At 42.7% G+C, this 15,253-nt stretch overlaps 1 protein-coding gene across 6 annotated transcripts in view; it reads left to right on the forward strand.

The window, feature by feature from the left end:
• Nucleotides 1-14,813, forward strand: part of CTTNBP2NL (CTTNBP2 N-terminal like) — a 28,316-nt gene extending 13,503 nt beyond the window's left edge. For all 6 annotated transcript variants that reach the window (XM_035123020.3, XM_035123019.3, XM_035123022.3 and 3 more), the window contains exons 3-5: nucleotides 8,622-8,852; nucleotides 10,361-10,468; nucleotides 11,297-14,813. In XM_035123020.3, coding sequence (XP_034978911.2) covers nucleotides 8,622-8,852; nucleotides 10,361-10,468; nucleotides 11,297-12,733 — 1,776 coding nt within the window. In that variant the 3' untranslated portion in view covers nucleotides 12,734-14,813. The remainder of the gene's footprint in view (nucleotides 1-8,621; nucleotides 8,853-10,360; nucleotides 10,469-11,296) is intronic.
• The last annotated feature ends 440 nt before the right edge of the window (nucleotides 14,814-15,253 follow it).

Genomic DNA, 15,253 nt, shown 5'->3' on the forward strand with positions numbered 1-15,253 from the left:
ACTCTGCAGAGGTGGTAAAGTGTAGACAAAGTGCCACACCTTATTCTTGTATATAAAGCAGATTGATCACTTGATTGAGAAAGTGGCATGATTAGCCAAATGAGCTTTGTGTTTCTGTGTTTTCTTTTCATACACTGGCAGCTTTTAGCCATTATTGTACAGAACATCATTCTGATTTGGAGCTTCTGCAGACTAGAGATAAGAGGTTTCAGTCTTTTATCAAGTTTCTGGATGACAGATTACTTGCATTAATCTAGTCTCATTCTCTCTCTACCCCTATGTTATGATCTCACTCTGTGTTTATTTTCAAACGTCTGTCTCTAGGAGGGGGGAAAACTAGCAATAAGGAAGTTCAAGATTGCATGGTATGCTATTTAAAGAAGATGCATTTTCTGTGATCTAGAAGAGGCACTGAATTGTAAACCACCCTGTGATCCCTGGATGAAGGGTGTTAAAGAAATTCAATAGTAGTAATAAGTACTGTAGTAGTAATGATGATGGTGAAAGCAGCTTGACAAATGCAGGATCTTATAGCCAGTGATTTTTTCTGGGGGTACACAGAGGTACACATAGCCCTAAACATTTTGAGAATCTTAATACTTTTGTCCATTTACAGTATTTATTTCTCCCAATTCGAACTATTAAATGATTTTATTGAGTCACTATGAGAGTAAAGGTAAAGGGACCCCTGACCATTAGGTCCAGTCATGACCGACTCTGGGGTTGTGGCGCTCATCTCGCGTTATTGGCCAAGGGAGCAGGCATACAGCTTCCAGGTCATGTGGCCAACATGACTAAGCTGCTTCTGGCAAACCAGAGCAGTGCACCGAAATGCTCTTTACCTTCCTGCTGTAGCAGTACCTATTTATCTACTTGCACTTTGACATGCTTTCGAACTGCTAAGTTGGCAGGAGCTGGGACCGAGCAACAGGAGCTCACCCCGTCGTGGGGATTCAAACCGCCGACCTTCTGATCAGCAAGCCCTAGGCTCTGTGGTTTAACCCACAGTGCCACCCGCACCCCACACTATGAGAGTACCCCTAAACATTTTTTAAGGGAAAAAAGCACTGCTTTATAGCACAGTGAAGCCAGGTGTTTAAGCAGCTTACATGTATGATGTTATAAAGGGACAAGAAACACAATGGTTGGTATAACTCTGTTTCTTTGCTTCAGAAATACTGATAGCAACCAAACATTTTTGAACAGATCTAGAGGATGTGTTGTGGGTAAGGAGGGGAAAAAAACCAGTGGGAAGTATTCTCCAAAGGCAGTATGGAAATAATAATGAAAGTGTCTTACTTTCAAAGTGTAGCTTGTTTCATGCAGTGAACAACTCTTAATTCAATACAGTGGTACCTCTAGTTACGAACTTAATTTGTTCCTGTTCTTAACTAGAGGCACACTTTCGGTAATGGGGCCTCTTGCTGCCGCTGTGCTGCTGGCACACAATTTCCATTCTCATCCTGGGGCAAAGTTCTCAACTCGAGGTAACTCTTCCAGGTTAGTGGAGTTTGTAACCTGAAGTGTTTGTAACTCAAGGTACCACTGTACTAGCAAGTGCCCTGTACTCAGTGGCATCTTTCCATATCTGTGCTTTGCTCTTTGCCCTGCTCATTACTGCAGCTGCTACTTGCCCATGCCTCCATTGAGTCTTTTTTCCTTCACCCGGGAAACAGTGTTGGAGCTGATGCTGGGGATCTAAGCAGTTCTTTTCTCTCGGGAAAATGTCCTCTAGAGTAAATGCAGTAATGCAAGTGTTCAAGGCAACTGCCTTTGTCTCTTTAGCTATATTCCTTTTTGCAAGCAAACTTAATAATGGCTCATTACTCTCATTCAGACTCAACAAGTTTGTCAGTGCGGACTTCCCTATCAGTGTGGCGGCAAGGAAATGGGAAGTTTTCACTTTGTAGATTAACTGCCACTTGCCTTATGTTACAAATCTGAACAAACTGGTTGTCTTGCGGGCATCTTGATGTCTGCACGGCAATATAATTGAAAATACTATAATTAACCAATAATATGCATAATCATTCTTTCTTTCTTTTTCTTTAAAAAAAAATCCTCTCAAATGAGTCAATGTCTCATGATCTGGCTGTTTCCTGTTTTCCTAATCTCATCAGGCTTTAAAGATTTGTCCTCCCGGACAAATTACTCCATATTGGAGAAAGATCTGTCTTTTAGGATTTCCTGCTTTGCGGTTGTAGTTTTTTTAACTCATAGCAACCCATGAATTGAACAGTTTTTTGAAGTAAACAATTGTTCCATTTCTGGACAAACATAAAATTGAACACACATACAGAGTGGCTATTCACAAGTCTATTTTATATATTGGTATTTTGAGATTGCTTTAATCTGGGGTCGCTTTAAAGGCTTCTGTGAAAACATAGCTATGGTTTTCTTCTTGAGAAAAATACATTCTTTGGTCCCTGTCCAAAATGCCTACAAACTGGGGAGTCTCTTCATTTCTTCAGAATCTCAGTGAAAATGTTTTCTTACATATTTATTTTAATTTTATTACATATCCCACCTTTGAGGCTACCAGGGAACCCAAGGTGGTGTGCATGTGGTTTTCAGGCAATCACTTCAGGAAGGTGGTGACCTCATGAGCCTTCAGACCATATCCTGGAACATGCTCAAATCATTCCTTACTAATAGTGGCTCATTCTGTGCTACCTCCCAGCTACCACCTCTTTTAACAAGTGTAATAGATCCAGCAACAAAATGTTACAGATTGTAGAGGGTACATTATTGCCTTCTATACAAATAGCTTGCTTTTCCTGTAGTTTTAACTGCTGTATGTATGTTGTTGAACAGAGACTCAGCAGAGCTATTGCTTTATAGAGCTACTGTTTAAAATTAAAGTCTTTATTGAAGCTGAAAGGGCTACTTTGCTTGGTATGGCTTCAACATGTGTTTGTGTTCATAGAGACCCCCAGATGTGCAAGCACAGCCATCATTTAATACAGCTAGAGTATTAGTCTTGCAGGAGACAGGATCACTCTGTCACAAGAACTACTATATTTTTTTAAATAAAACAATAACAACATAGCATCCCATCCTATAAATCCCAAAGTGTTTTGTGAACAATAAGCAGGAACAGTTTTGCTTAAAGGAGTTGCTCTTACTATAAGGTGCTGGAAGAAAAAAGCATGATCCCTGCTTCCATTCTTTTTGTTGATTTAATTCTCTGGCCAATATGACAAAATGACTGCAAAACAAATACACCTTTCTGAATATGCAGCCTCTTCTGGGATTGCAGTCCCTCTGCAAAGTACCCTGTTTGTTTGTTTTTTAAAAAATCATCTCAAGATTTTTGATGTTTCAAAAGTAGAATAGAAACCTGTTGGAAAATTTTCTCTGCAGGATGTCTTTGATAACTCCTGCCTAGAGGGGATGACAGACAGCGTTGCATTCTAACAAACCATGATGATAAGGATTCTGGATATTAAAATTTGAGAATTGTTATGCTGTACTGTTAAAGTGCATTGCACTCTGGAATAGGAAGAGAAGAAAAACTTCTTACCAGCAAGTTAATAATACAACCCCTCTTTGCGTCATTGAGCCATTAATAAATATAGCTGTATGGCTCTGTGGTTTCCTTGGTGTACCTGAATCCCCTGTATATATTTCAGTATGTTGTTTGCCTATTCTTTTTCCTGTTTCCTGTTGGATGTTTACAGTAATCCTTTCCAGCCAGTGTATCTCAGATAATGAGCTGGGACTCACCAGTGCCCTTTCAGACTGGTCTCAGTGCGACAGCCTATCCTAGCTAAACTATGGCCTCTTGGTTGGACCAATGTCTGCACCAAAGATTCCTTGCATACTGAGTAAAGGTGGCCAAGAGGAGGGAAGGAAGGCTTCCCTCCCCTGAGGGGAAAAGGCCAGAGGAAGCGTTTGAATGAGAGATACAATGTTAATATTTAATATCATCATCAAAACTGGGAATAGAAAGGAAGGAGGATAAGAGAAGACAGCTAATATGGGAGGAAAATGTCAATGTAAAAGAACCAGGAAAGGAGGGTTAAAGGAACTGGTGTTGGGGTGCTGTGAAAATCCTATGCTATAAAATGAGTGTGAAAGAGGCTCCCATGCCTGCAGTTAGCAAATGTCTATACTTAGCTTGATGAAAGCTGAGTACAGAACTTCTTGCCATGAAGAAAACGATGTGGGAAAGAATTCAGTCATTTCAACATGGAGTATAAAATGATATCAGTCTGCAGATTATGGTGCCATGGTAAAAATTGAAGCCAGGCAGTATTTATTCCAGATTAGTTAATTCAAAATACTTTTGCCTCTGAGTTTAGCATCAGCTGTGGCTCTCCCCACGAGGGTTATGTACCCTTTGACAGACAGAAACATTGTTCACCCTTGGATTTAAATTATCTGTTTTGGGAACAGGTTAGTCTGATATTTCACAGGTCCCAGGAGCTCACCTGGAGTTTGCTTGGATAACTGCTCTTGTCTGAAGAAATAGCTTTGCCCTATTCATTAGGTTTACAGTAGCCAAAACAGGCCAGGCTTGGTCAAAATGACATTGTGAGCTGCATTGGGAGGAAGCAAATGCTATTGGTTCTGTGCTGTTCATAAGAACAGATTTTCATGAGAGAAATGGTGACATGAGTTAATTTTTTGGCTGCTTTTGTATAAATTAATCAGGGATTCCATGTAGGATTAATGTTCCTGCATACTTCAGTCCTCTTAAAGATGAATATATGATGGATCAGCAGTCTAAACTCCAGAGTGGTATTAAATTCACTGAACAATTAAATTTATTGAAAATGTACCACTCTTTCATTTAGCATTTGTGTGGACTGAGATTAGGCAAGCATCATTCTGCTTCTTGAATTTCCTGGAGTATTTTTCCTCTCCGGTTACAAAAGCCATTCATGAAATGCCATGTTGTTCTGTGCTCGGTAATTCTGAATGAGTATCAGTGTTCTCATCCCAGGGTGGGAAAGCAGAGTTGTCTGTAGTTCGGAACATGTGATTCAGCTGGTAAACTGGGACTTGTTTTGTGTGTAGAGAGCTTTTATGGGTATTGAACAAGGAAAGAGATTCGGGAATAGATTTCCCAGAACAGTCTGAAAGCAAAATATTTCCATCAGCCTCAAGACTGAAGGCTGCTTCACTGTTACTTTGTTTGACAGGAACTTTATAGACCCACTCTGTGTATCTACTACAGCTAAAATGCTAGAAGTGGAACTGTTCCGTGTTCCTATGTCAAGTGTGTGCCAGTAAATGGAATGTGTGGAGCAACCTTGAGCTGAAACAATGCCAGCAGCATGGTATTGTTGAGTTAAGCTGCAACTGAAGTAAAAGACAATCCGCTGATTATCTTGTATTTGGAGTTGGGAGAGCAAAAGTTGACCTGTCAAATACGCCTTGACATCAATAAGTGTTTGTGTAAGTGACACTCTACCTTTATGTTTGTGTCATCAGATAGCAGGAGTGGGACGTTCCCTCTAGGGAAGTATTGCCTATACTCATTGGCAGTGTCTCTCCAGGGTTTTAGGCAGGGGACATTCCCAGCCCTACCTGGAGATATAGGGAATTAAACCAGGGATTTTCTGCATGCAAAACAAATGTCCCAACACCGAGGACATCTTCCAGCCCTTCCAATGCTTTCTAGCTATAGTGGAGTTTCATATGCCCTTGCCAGTCTTATAGGAGAAGTCATTCCCTGCTGTCTCTCAAGAAAGTTTCAGCTCTCTTTTTTTCTCAGTTATCCCCTGTGGCATGACTTTTCCTACTGACTATATATGCATTCTGCAGGACCAGGCATCTCTGAATTTAGCCAGGGTTCAGGAGCTGTGAGGAAGCCAATGTACAGTCCTTTCATCAGCACAGGTTGCATGAGCCCTGAGGTCAGGACTGCCCTCAATTCTTGTTGGATTTCCAACGTGTAGGAAGGGCCTCTGGAAAGTGGTCTGGAAAGTTCCTAGGAGAGACTTGTCTTCAAAAAGGCCATACTTCATTTTATGCTAATTGCAAAACGTATCTAAATACTTAACTACTATTTGACAGTATGCAATCTACAAATAGTTCATGACGTTTAAAAACATTAAAAAGGGGGGTGGAATACTAACCCAAATGTTTAAAGTCATAATCAGGGCTGACATTTATAGTAGAAATAGCTGAACTGTATCTGACTTAGTTGTTTTCCCAGAACCAGTTCTGTGTCTCACATTAGATGTAGCACATCGGTGATGACTTAGATGGAACATGGAGAAGTGGGGTGGTGGTGAGATGGTGGTTCTCTCACTTGTGCACAAAGCTGTTTCCTCTTCTCTCCTCCTTGTTCCCTTTGCATGCCTCCACTAAGCTCAAAGTGCTCAAACCCAGCTGCTCTGCCCTTTAGCTCCCTACCCCTGGCAGTCTTGCGAGTAATGAGTGAAGAAGAAACCTCCTCCCTAGCCTGTTTGTCAAGTTGTTTGAACCCTATTCACAAAGGAAACGTAATACATTTCTGAAACAAATCCTGGAATCCTGACAAATTATCCAATCTGCTTTACTATGTTGTACTTTTTGGTTTTTTGTAATAGATCCATGTGTGTGTGTTTGTAATCTGTAGGCCAGTGTTGGCAACAATGGAGTAGGAAGCAGCTGTATAACCAGCAACTGCCTGACCTTGACGTATTCATCAGCCACCACAAGCAAACACAAAGGGGGCATGGAGCTGCGCATGTACTTTGGTTCTATAGTTCAAAGGGTTCCTTTTGTCTTGATCTTGGGAATTTCTTTTTTTGGCACCAATTAAAATACCACAGACCTCTGCATTTTGAAACTGGGCTTCCTTTTCCTGCAAATGGTTTCCTGCAGGGAAACTTGAGGATGTAAATTGATGGCTGTAGTTAATGGCAGTCGAGATCATGGTGAGAGGAAAGGATAGTAGTCAGTTTCTGCTCTTGTAATATCTTGTAATAAGATATTAAGTCCAATGCCACATAGCATGTTGCATTCAGCCCCCCATGCATCCCTATCCATTGTGGTCTATGTCAGAAATACAAAGCCACCCTAAAGATTACTCAGTAAGCAGTACTTTTTTTATAAAAAAACTGCCCACTATTTACCCCCAACATTAAATCACCATGCATCTTAAATGAATGTGTTCCATATAAAGAAGCATGCACCCCATTAGATATCACCACACTAACAGGTAGTGAGAATGGGTATGGAACCATTGCCATAAAGATAGGCTGTTGGTTTTAGGCAAGTGGTGATCTCAGCTTCTTCGCTTCCTCTTCTGAAGTGGCTCAGGAAGAGAACCCCCATGCTTTGTTTGTTTACCACAACACTGCCCTTCATAGAGCATAGGAAGCTGCCCAAATCAGGCACGTTGGATCTCCAGGATTTCAGGTGAAGTTTTCTCCCACCCCTACCTGGAGATACCAGGGATTGAACCAGACACCTTCCATGTGTAGAGCAGATGTTCTACCGCTGAGCTACAGCCTTTCCTTGGCCCTTGCTTCTTTCAAGGCTGCTTTCTTGCCTCCTCACTTCCTTCTCTTGGTATCCTCCTTTCTTCAGCCCCAACCAGTCAATCCCAATGGAAGGAACCTCCCATTTCTCAAGTTCTCTTGTTGTTGTAAGTGATAACCACAGTAAATAAGGTAGTGCTGTAATAAGTAGCTCTCATGCTCTTCCCACCCCCCTCTCAGGTCCTTCACAGTCACTCATTCCACTCACAAACAGCCAGTTGTGCTGGTTTTTGCACTCCTGCCTGTCCAGTATTTCATGACTCCTGTTTCCATGAGGTGACAGGATTTTATCTTGGATTTTATTTCTACCCCCCCCCCCTGGTAGCTAATATATGGTTACCAGATGTCCCCGTTTCCTGGGAACAGTCCCTGGATTTACAAATCTGTCCCCGGACAAAATCCGTCCCCGGAATGTCCCCGGATTTCATTTAATGTCCCCGGAATTATATTTTACGTGTTGTAGATTTATTAGTAGGGAATGAATCATATGGGGACTTCTGGAGAGGCAAAAAGGCAGGCAACATGGCAGCGAGCAGCTCCTGAAGCCAGCCAGAGCCAACTGCACTACCAGGCTGGCTCTGGGCTGCTGAGACTGCCGCTGCTGCTGCCACTGCCGAGGGGGAACTGGGGATGCCCAGTGCGTCAAGTGGGAGAACTGCTGACCCCCCCCCCAACCCAAAGCGAGCCGGGAGCGAGAGCACCTGGCCTCATAGCCAACTGCCCAGTGGCGTTCCGGGACCAGGAAAACCCTGGAGCTGATGCAGGGATAAGGAGGAGAGAAGGGAGAGAGAGAGAAAAAGGAAGAAGAAAAAAGAGGGGAGCCCCGACCTTGCTGCACTGCCACCACTGAGGAGGAGAAGTAGGAGAGCACTGGGAGGGCAAGGACATGTGGCCAAGCCCAGACCCGACCTGAGCCTACTCCACAGCAGCTAGCGCTCCAAGAGAGCAGGCCGGGGCCCAGAGGAAGGCTGCATGACAGAGGAGTCCACAAAAGAGAATACATTGCTTCTTCTTTTTAAAGATAAATAACCTTTTTTAATAACCTTTTTTCTCTCTTCAAAAAAAAGTGTCCCCTGATTCTTTGAAAAAAAAAATCTGGTAACGTTAAGCTAATAACATTAAAAACTTCTTCATATGTTTCAGGCCCGGCGCAGAGATACTTTCATTGAAGAGCGCTATGGACAATACAACATTAGTAATCCATTTACGGCTCTTCAGAGAGATTTTGAAGCACTGAACGAAGAGAATCGTGGTGATAAGCAGCCTGTTTGTACCAATCCCTTGACCATCCTGAAGGTAGTGATGAAGCATTGCAAGAATATGCAAGAAAAAATGTTGTTCCAACTAGCTGCTGCAGAGAGCAGGCACAGAAAGGTGGGTTGCAAGACCTTCGTACTTTGATCAAAGGGATAAAAATTCTTCTTGCTTAGCATTTGGTATCACAGAGCAGTTTAACACTACATGTTGAACCAGATTTTCTCCATCTTGATGTGACACTTTCAGTTTGTGACATTCATGGTTTTGCACATTTCCCAGTCTCAGGCTCGTAGTTTAGCTGTTTAAAATAGCATCGCAGTGCTAACATTCTTTTTATGAAGCTCCCAACAAGCACACTTCAATTAGTAAAGCACAAATACGTTGCTTTTTTAATGATGCTTCTATTGGAATGTAGAAAACTTTTCAGAACTGACCAAAGTCTTGTTATCATCCAGCTTCTCCTTTCCCTGTTGTGCTGGATGTTCTGTTAACCCATTTTAGTGCTTTGACCTTAAAGCTTCTGCCCCATAAGATGATAATTATCGATCTCTGATTGCAATTTGATTATAGGCAGCTTCAAATCTGCAGAGATGTGCTTTTCCAATAATTACAAATATCCTAGAAATTCAGCTCCTGACAATTCTGAAAGGAAGCAACCGCTTCCTTTTAGAACATTAACAAACTAGAACCTCTTTTATTCAGTTTGGTCATTTCCCCAAGTTCATAAATTTGAAAGATGCAGACGAATCTTTTCCTTCCTCTCCAAACGGTCTTGAGTTGTAGACTAGCATGCCCTATTGTATGTTAATATCTTTGTCCCAATCCCACAAAAAGAGTTGTCCAAATTGATTTGATTTACACCAGTTACACAGCTTCATAAACTCCAGAACAAGCATGTGGGCTTGGGAGAAGCAGAAGCTTTATCTCTTTTGCCATGGTCTAATTTCTACTTGAGAAACACCCATAAACTTGCATGTAGAAATGCCTCTTGTGCTGAAAAATGGGAAAAGAAAAATTGAGTGCTCTCCGGTTACTGGAAGAACAACATTGGCAGCGAGCAGTTGGATCTGGTTACAGCTGACAGAGACTTGAGAAAAAATGGAGCACTCCATTGGTTCAGCTGGGAACCAAGTGCTGTTTGGCTCCTCTTGGTTCGAAAGCACATCAAAGTGCAAGTAGATAAATAGGTACTGCTACAGCGGGAAGGTAAATGGCATTTCCGTGTGCTGCTCTGGTTCTCCAGAAGCAGCTTTGTCATGCTGGCCACATGACCTGGAAGCTGTACGCCGGCTCCCTTGGCCAATAACGCAAGATGAGCATCACAACCCCATAGTCGGTCACAACTGGACCTAATGGTCAGGGGTCCCTTTACCTTTTAAAGAATTAGCATCTGAATTTGTTTATTTTCCTGTTCCTTCTCTGTTCCACCATGAAGTGACTTTAGCATTGTTCAGAATCTTTATGCTACTAGGTAAAGGTCAAAGATTTTATATGTCTGTATTTTTGTGCGTTCTGCTTGAAATGTTGCTTTAGGCAGAAAGGGGCCTGGCCTGTACATCTGGATACATTTGTAATTGTTGCTGTATTTAAAAGTGATTGATGGTGTTCTTCTTCTGGTCTGAAAGGTAATCTTGGATCTTGAGGAAGAGAGGCGGCGGCATGCCCAAGATACTGCTGAAGGAGATGATGTCACATACATGCTGGAAAAGGAACGAGAGCGGCTCGCACAACAGGTATGCCCTCTCACTAGTTAGTCAGCTCTCGGAGAGGAATGATTAATTGCTGCTTAGCACAGAAAGCATGCCTTGTATGGGTGGGGAAACTGATGGCTAGCATTGGTATTTGTGTATTTGAGAGCTTCATTCTCCACCGCCAGGGAGAGACTAGACTTACTAGAGTGAGATTTTTGTCCAGTGTGTGAAAGTGGCCTGCAGAAGTAAGAGATGTAATAACATTTGAGCATAAAAGGAAATCATGTCTCTAAAAAGAGGTTTATTTCCAATGCAAATTGCAAGTCGCAGCAGGGAGACCCAAACTGGGGCTGCAGTGGGAGCCCCATGCCTGCAGTTTGGCACTGAGACCTTTTTCCCATTGCCATACCACTAGTTTCCTCACCCACACAAGGCAAATAGTAGGTACACAATGGAACTGGTGTGTGATGGGAGAGAACATGTGAGTAACCCCAATTTGTTTTTTGCTCCACACTTGCACACCATAGGTATGAGGCCCTTGCCATGATTATGCCTGAGGGAATGTGACTATCAGTTGGCAGGGAGGTGGAATAAAAGGTCCCCACCCCTAATCTACATTATGTCTACTTTACACCTTATGGTTAATGTGCGTTCTGGTGTTAATCTGGTCATTTTCTGTGCACACATTGAGCTGGGAGTGCAGTCTGCTCATGAATCTTAATTTTTATCTACAGTGATCCTTACCCCCACCCATTCACTAACTGATATGACTGCCTTTGAGAATCTTTGTGTGTACGGAGTGTGCGCAAAACTATTTTTTACTTACTCCCCCTACTCCCACCCTGAGCTTCTTTACCTTCCTTTCTATAGCTGGAATTTGAGAAGTCGCAGGCGAAGAAGTTTGAGAAGGAGCAGAAGAAGCTATTGGGCCAGTTGGAGGAGGAGCATGATCGCCAGCAGCAGCTCTCTGCCATGCTTGTGTTGGAGTGCAAGAAAGCCACAGCCAAAGCCGCAGAGGAAGGACAGAAGCTTGGGGAGCTGAGGCTGAAGCTAGCTGAGGAAAGAAGCAAAGTAAGCCACTTGGAGGGAGAGCTAGCAGCCCAGAAGAAGAGAGGCTCGCAAATGGAGGCGCGAGTGGAGAAGCAGCTGTCTGAGTTTGACACTGAACGGGAGCAGCTGAGAGCCAAGCTGGATCGGGAAGAGAATCTCACCAAGGCCCTGAAGGAGGAAGTAGAGAATCTGAAGACAACTCTAAAAGAATTAGAGGCCTCATATAAAGCTGGGAGAGGCAAAGCAGAGCACACGCCACCAAAGGTCTCAAAGGTGTCCACAGCAACTGCCACAGAGGGCTCAAGTAGGTCAGTCACTTGCCAGACAGAAAGCCCCTGGACAGAGAGCCTCAGCCAGGGAAATACTATTCGACGGGCACCTATGTTATCGCCTATCTCTGCCACTGCTTCCCACTCTTATACCAAGGCAAATGGGCACTGTGATGCTCATGTACAAGCAAGTATGGAGCCAGCTCTGCCCAAGGATGAGCCGATTGGACCAGCAGCCGAGAGGGCCACAGAAATTAGCAGCTCCCCAGCAAGAACAGTTTCCATTTCCCCTTCAACCCCACCAGTCCCTTCCAGTGGGATATTCTTTTCTCCGAGCAACACAGCTTCTTCATCTCTGACACCCTCCCCATGTTCCTCCCCAGTGATGACTAAAAGCTTGGTTGGAGCATCAGTCAGCAGCCCCAGCTACCAATCTCCGTACCAAGTGGGGATCAACCAGCGCTTCCATGCGGCACGTCACAAATTCCAATCCCAATCTGATCAAGATCACCAGCCAAGCGGTCTCCAAAGTCCTCCATCTAGGGATCTGTCACCCACCCTGGTGGATAATTCCGCCGCAAAGCAGATTGCCCGTAATACAGTCACTCAGGTTCTCTCCAGGTTCACCAGCCAGCAGGGTTCCATCAAGCCAGTTTCTCCCAACAGTTCCCCCTTTGGCACAGACTACCGAAGCCTGGCCACTCCCCTGAGCCCCAAAAGTGAGCGTGGCCCAGGCAAGGTCTCTGGCCCGTTGAGTCCACTGTCACCTGGAATTAAATCACCAACCATACCCAGAGGAGAAAGAGGGAACCCTCCACCAATTCCTCCCAAGAAACCTGGACTGGTTCCTTCTCCAGCGAGTCCCACTCCACCAACCAAAACATCCTCTCAGGCATCTTCTCCTATGGACTTGGCAAGTAGCTGCTCAAGCAATCCTGTTATAGCCAATGGGAAAGAAATTGAGATCTTATTGCCAACCAGTAGCTAGCTTCCAGAAAGTGTTGCATTCCTAGTGTTTGCCATTCCTGGAGCTGAAACAGCTCCTGTCTTATCCACTTTACGTTATTTATTGCATTTGGGGAGTAACAAGATCTATTTGTATAGCACATTTAGTGTACTTTTCCTTTTGATTTATAGTATGTAGAAAATGACACAACTTGTGTACAAACCTTTAAACACTAGATCTTCGAGGTATCCTAACGGCAGCAGGCACATCAAACGAACAGAGAAGCAGTTGATTTCCTGTGCTGGGAGCTGACCAGTGGACTATGACAATGAAGCAGCTGTTTTTAAATTATGCAGCAAAATACACTCCATGCAAACTTCCATTCCAGACAGACATTTCCTAAGAAGTGCCTGAGCTTAAGCTGTACTGCAGCCATGCATGTGTTTCTCTGCAAAACCAGAAGTGATTGTCCAATTGAAGAAAGCACAGATTCCTCTCTGAATCATGAATGTTGAAATAACCACTGTCCTTAATCCTTTCCAGTAGTTCTGTTATCAGCAGAAAGGAAATGTTCCAGAGGCCAGCCAATTGTTTCCCTCTTAGGAACCAAGTCAGTTAATGTCGCTGCATTGTCAGGCACATTTGGCCTTAATAGGGAGCTTTATACACCCTGAGCTTTTCCTATGTGACCATGTAAACATAAAATAAAGGGGGGGGGGCTTTAAGCAATCAGGGTGCCATTTTTTCTTCAGCCAAGTACTCATTTCTTTTTCTATAGAGAGAGAGAAAATAGGTGAGATTAAATCTGGAAGTGTTCCACTAGGTTTTTTCAATATTTTTCATGTATTTTGCTGCTTTGTATGTAGAACCTCTGAGAGCAGAATCTTCTGTGATAATGATCTTAACATTACTTGAAATGAGAAGTGGTTAGTCAGTTCTATGCATGTTTTAGCACTGGAAAGATAGGGATTTATGCTAGATGATTCAAAGCAATAATGTTGGGTTGCATCCAGCTAAGTTTTACTCAAAGTAAACCCATGGAAATTAATGATGCTTGCAAAAGTCATCCCTCCCTGGGAAGAGTAGCATTTTCAAAAGTTGTGTGTGCTGCAAGGAGAAAAGGAAATTTCTCCATCATCTATACAAACACAAACTATTTCTTTTTCTCTTCAGATCCTCAGGGAGACAGAAACATTGTGTGGTGCTGGTGACTTGCAGCTCTTGCTCTGCCCACTAGCAGCTCTGGCCACACTGATATCTGGACCTCTACAAAGGTCCCTCCCTGGTGGGGAGGTTGTCTTATCCTGCACTGGACACGAGGTCTTGATGCTGCTTCAAAACTCCACTAACTCCTACCCTAAACTTTTTTCTAAGCTATGTTGAAGTATTTTAGCAAAGTGACTGATATTTCTGAAACTAGGAGGTCATACCACTTGACCATATACCTCTTAAATTTTGATCAGAGTACCGTAATTTCAATTGGCTGCCCCTACACTAACAGTAGTCCAGAATCTCTTATAGACAACTAGGAAAGCACACAAACAGTTCATTTGTGCAGTACAAGTTTCTGAATATGGTCTGTGTAGCTCCATACTGGGTGAATGGTTTCTTATTGGTATCTCTGTGAATCATGAACTATAAGGGTATTGTAGCAGCACTTAAAATCTTTCCTTTGAATTAGACTAACTTGTATCCTGACATGATAGAGATTTATAGATAATAATATTATTAGGAAAATACACAGAGTATTGTACTCTACAGTGGATGGTGGGAAGAGAGAAGGAAAGAGGAGATTTATATTTTTGCCAGTAGTCTGTCTTCAGAGATTAAGCTAAGCACAACTATTAAAATGTTCCCAGCTAATCCAGTAAGACATCTAGGGTTAGTATTGTAGGTTTTCTATAGACCTGTGTATGCAGGGGTGGAAAACATTTTTATTCTTCTCAGAATCCTGTATCGCTGGAGAAGTTCCTGGATAATAATGATGATAATATATTTTAATGAAGTCAAAACTGCATAATTTAGTATTATCATTAACATTGGTATATTTGTAAAGTCAAATGTATGAAGCACAGTCTTTTTACCATTTTTATAGCTGGCAGCATTAAACACTTCAAACGTTCACACTATCAACAAAGGGTTATATTTTTATGATGTGAATATTGTGCAAGAACATATTTGAGAAGTAGGTTGGGCTGCTTGTATCATTAAATGTTTTTACTGGATAGCCCTGAAGCATTTGCTAGCAATTTGTAGGCATTTTGTTAGCTGTAGTATGTCTGAAACACATATAGAAAAATGTGCAAACACTTCCAGTAGCTGGCAATACCAGGGACAAAGCTTTTAAAACAAAAACAAGGAACTTCCTAATACTTGGTAGGAATGCTGCCAGTATTTGCCACCACTTTTGTCCTGAGCTTCTGGGCAGTTTAGCCTTTGCTCTTCAGAGTTCTTTAGGGTGGATTATACCAACATCCATGCCAACCATTGCCATGCAACAACATAACATTATGATGTGATGGCACCTCTCCAGCCAGCATTTGGGTAGGGAACCACACCTCT

The sequence above is a fragment of the Zootoca vivipara genome, chromosome 7 (genome assembly GCF_965207765.1).
Source record: "Zootoca vivipara chromosome 7, rZooViv2.hap1.1, whole genome shotgun sequence".
NCBI classification, from domain to species: Eukaryota; Metazoa; Chordata; class Lepidosauria; order Squamata; family Lacertidae; genus Zootoca; species Zootoca vivipara.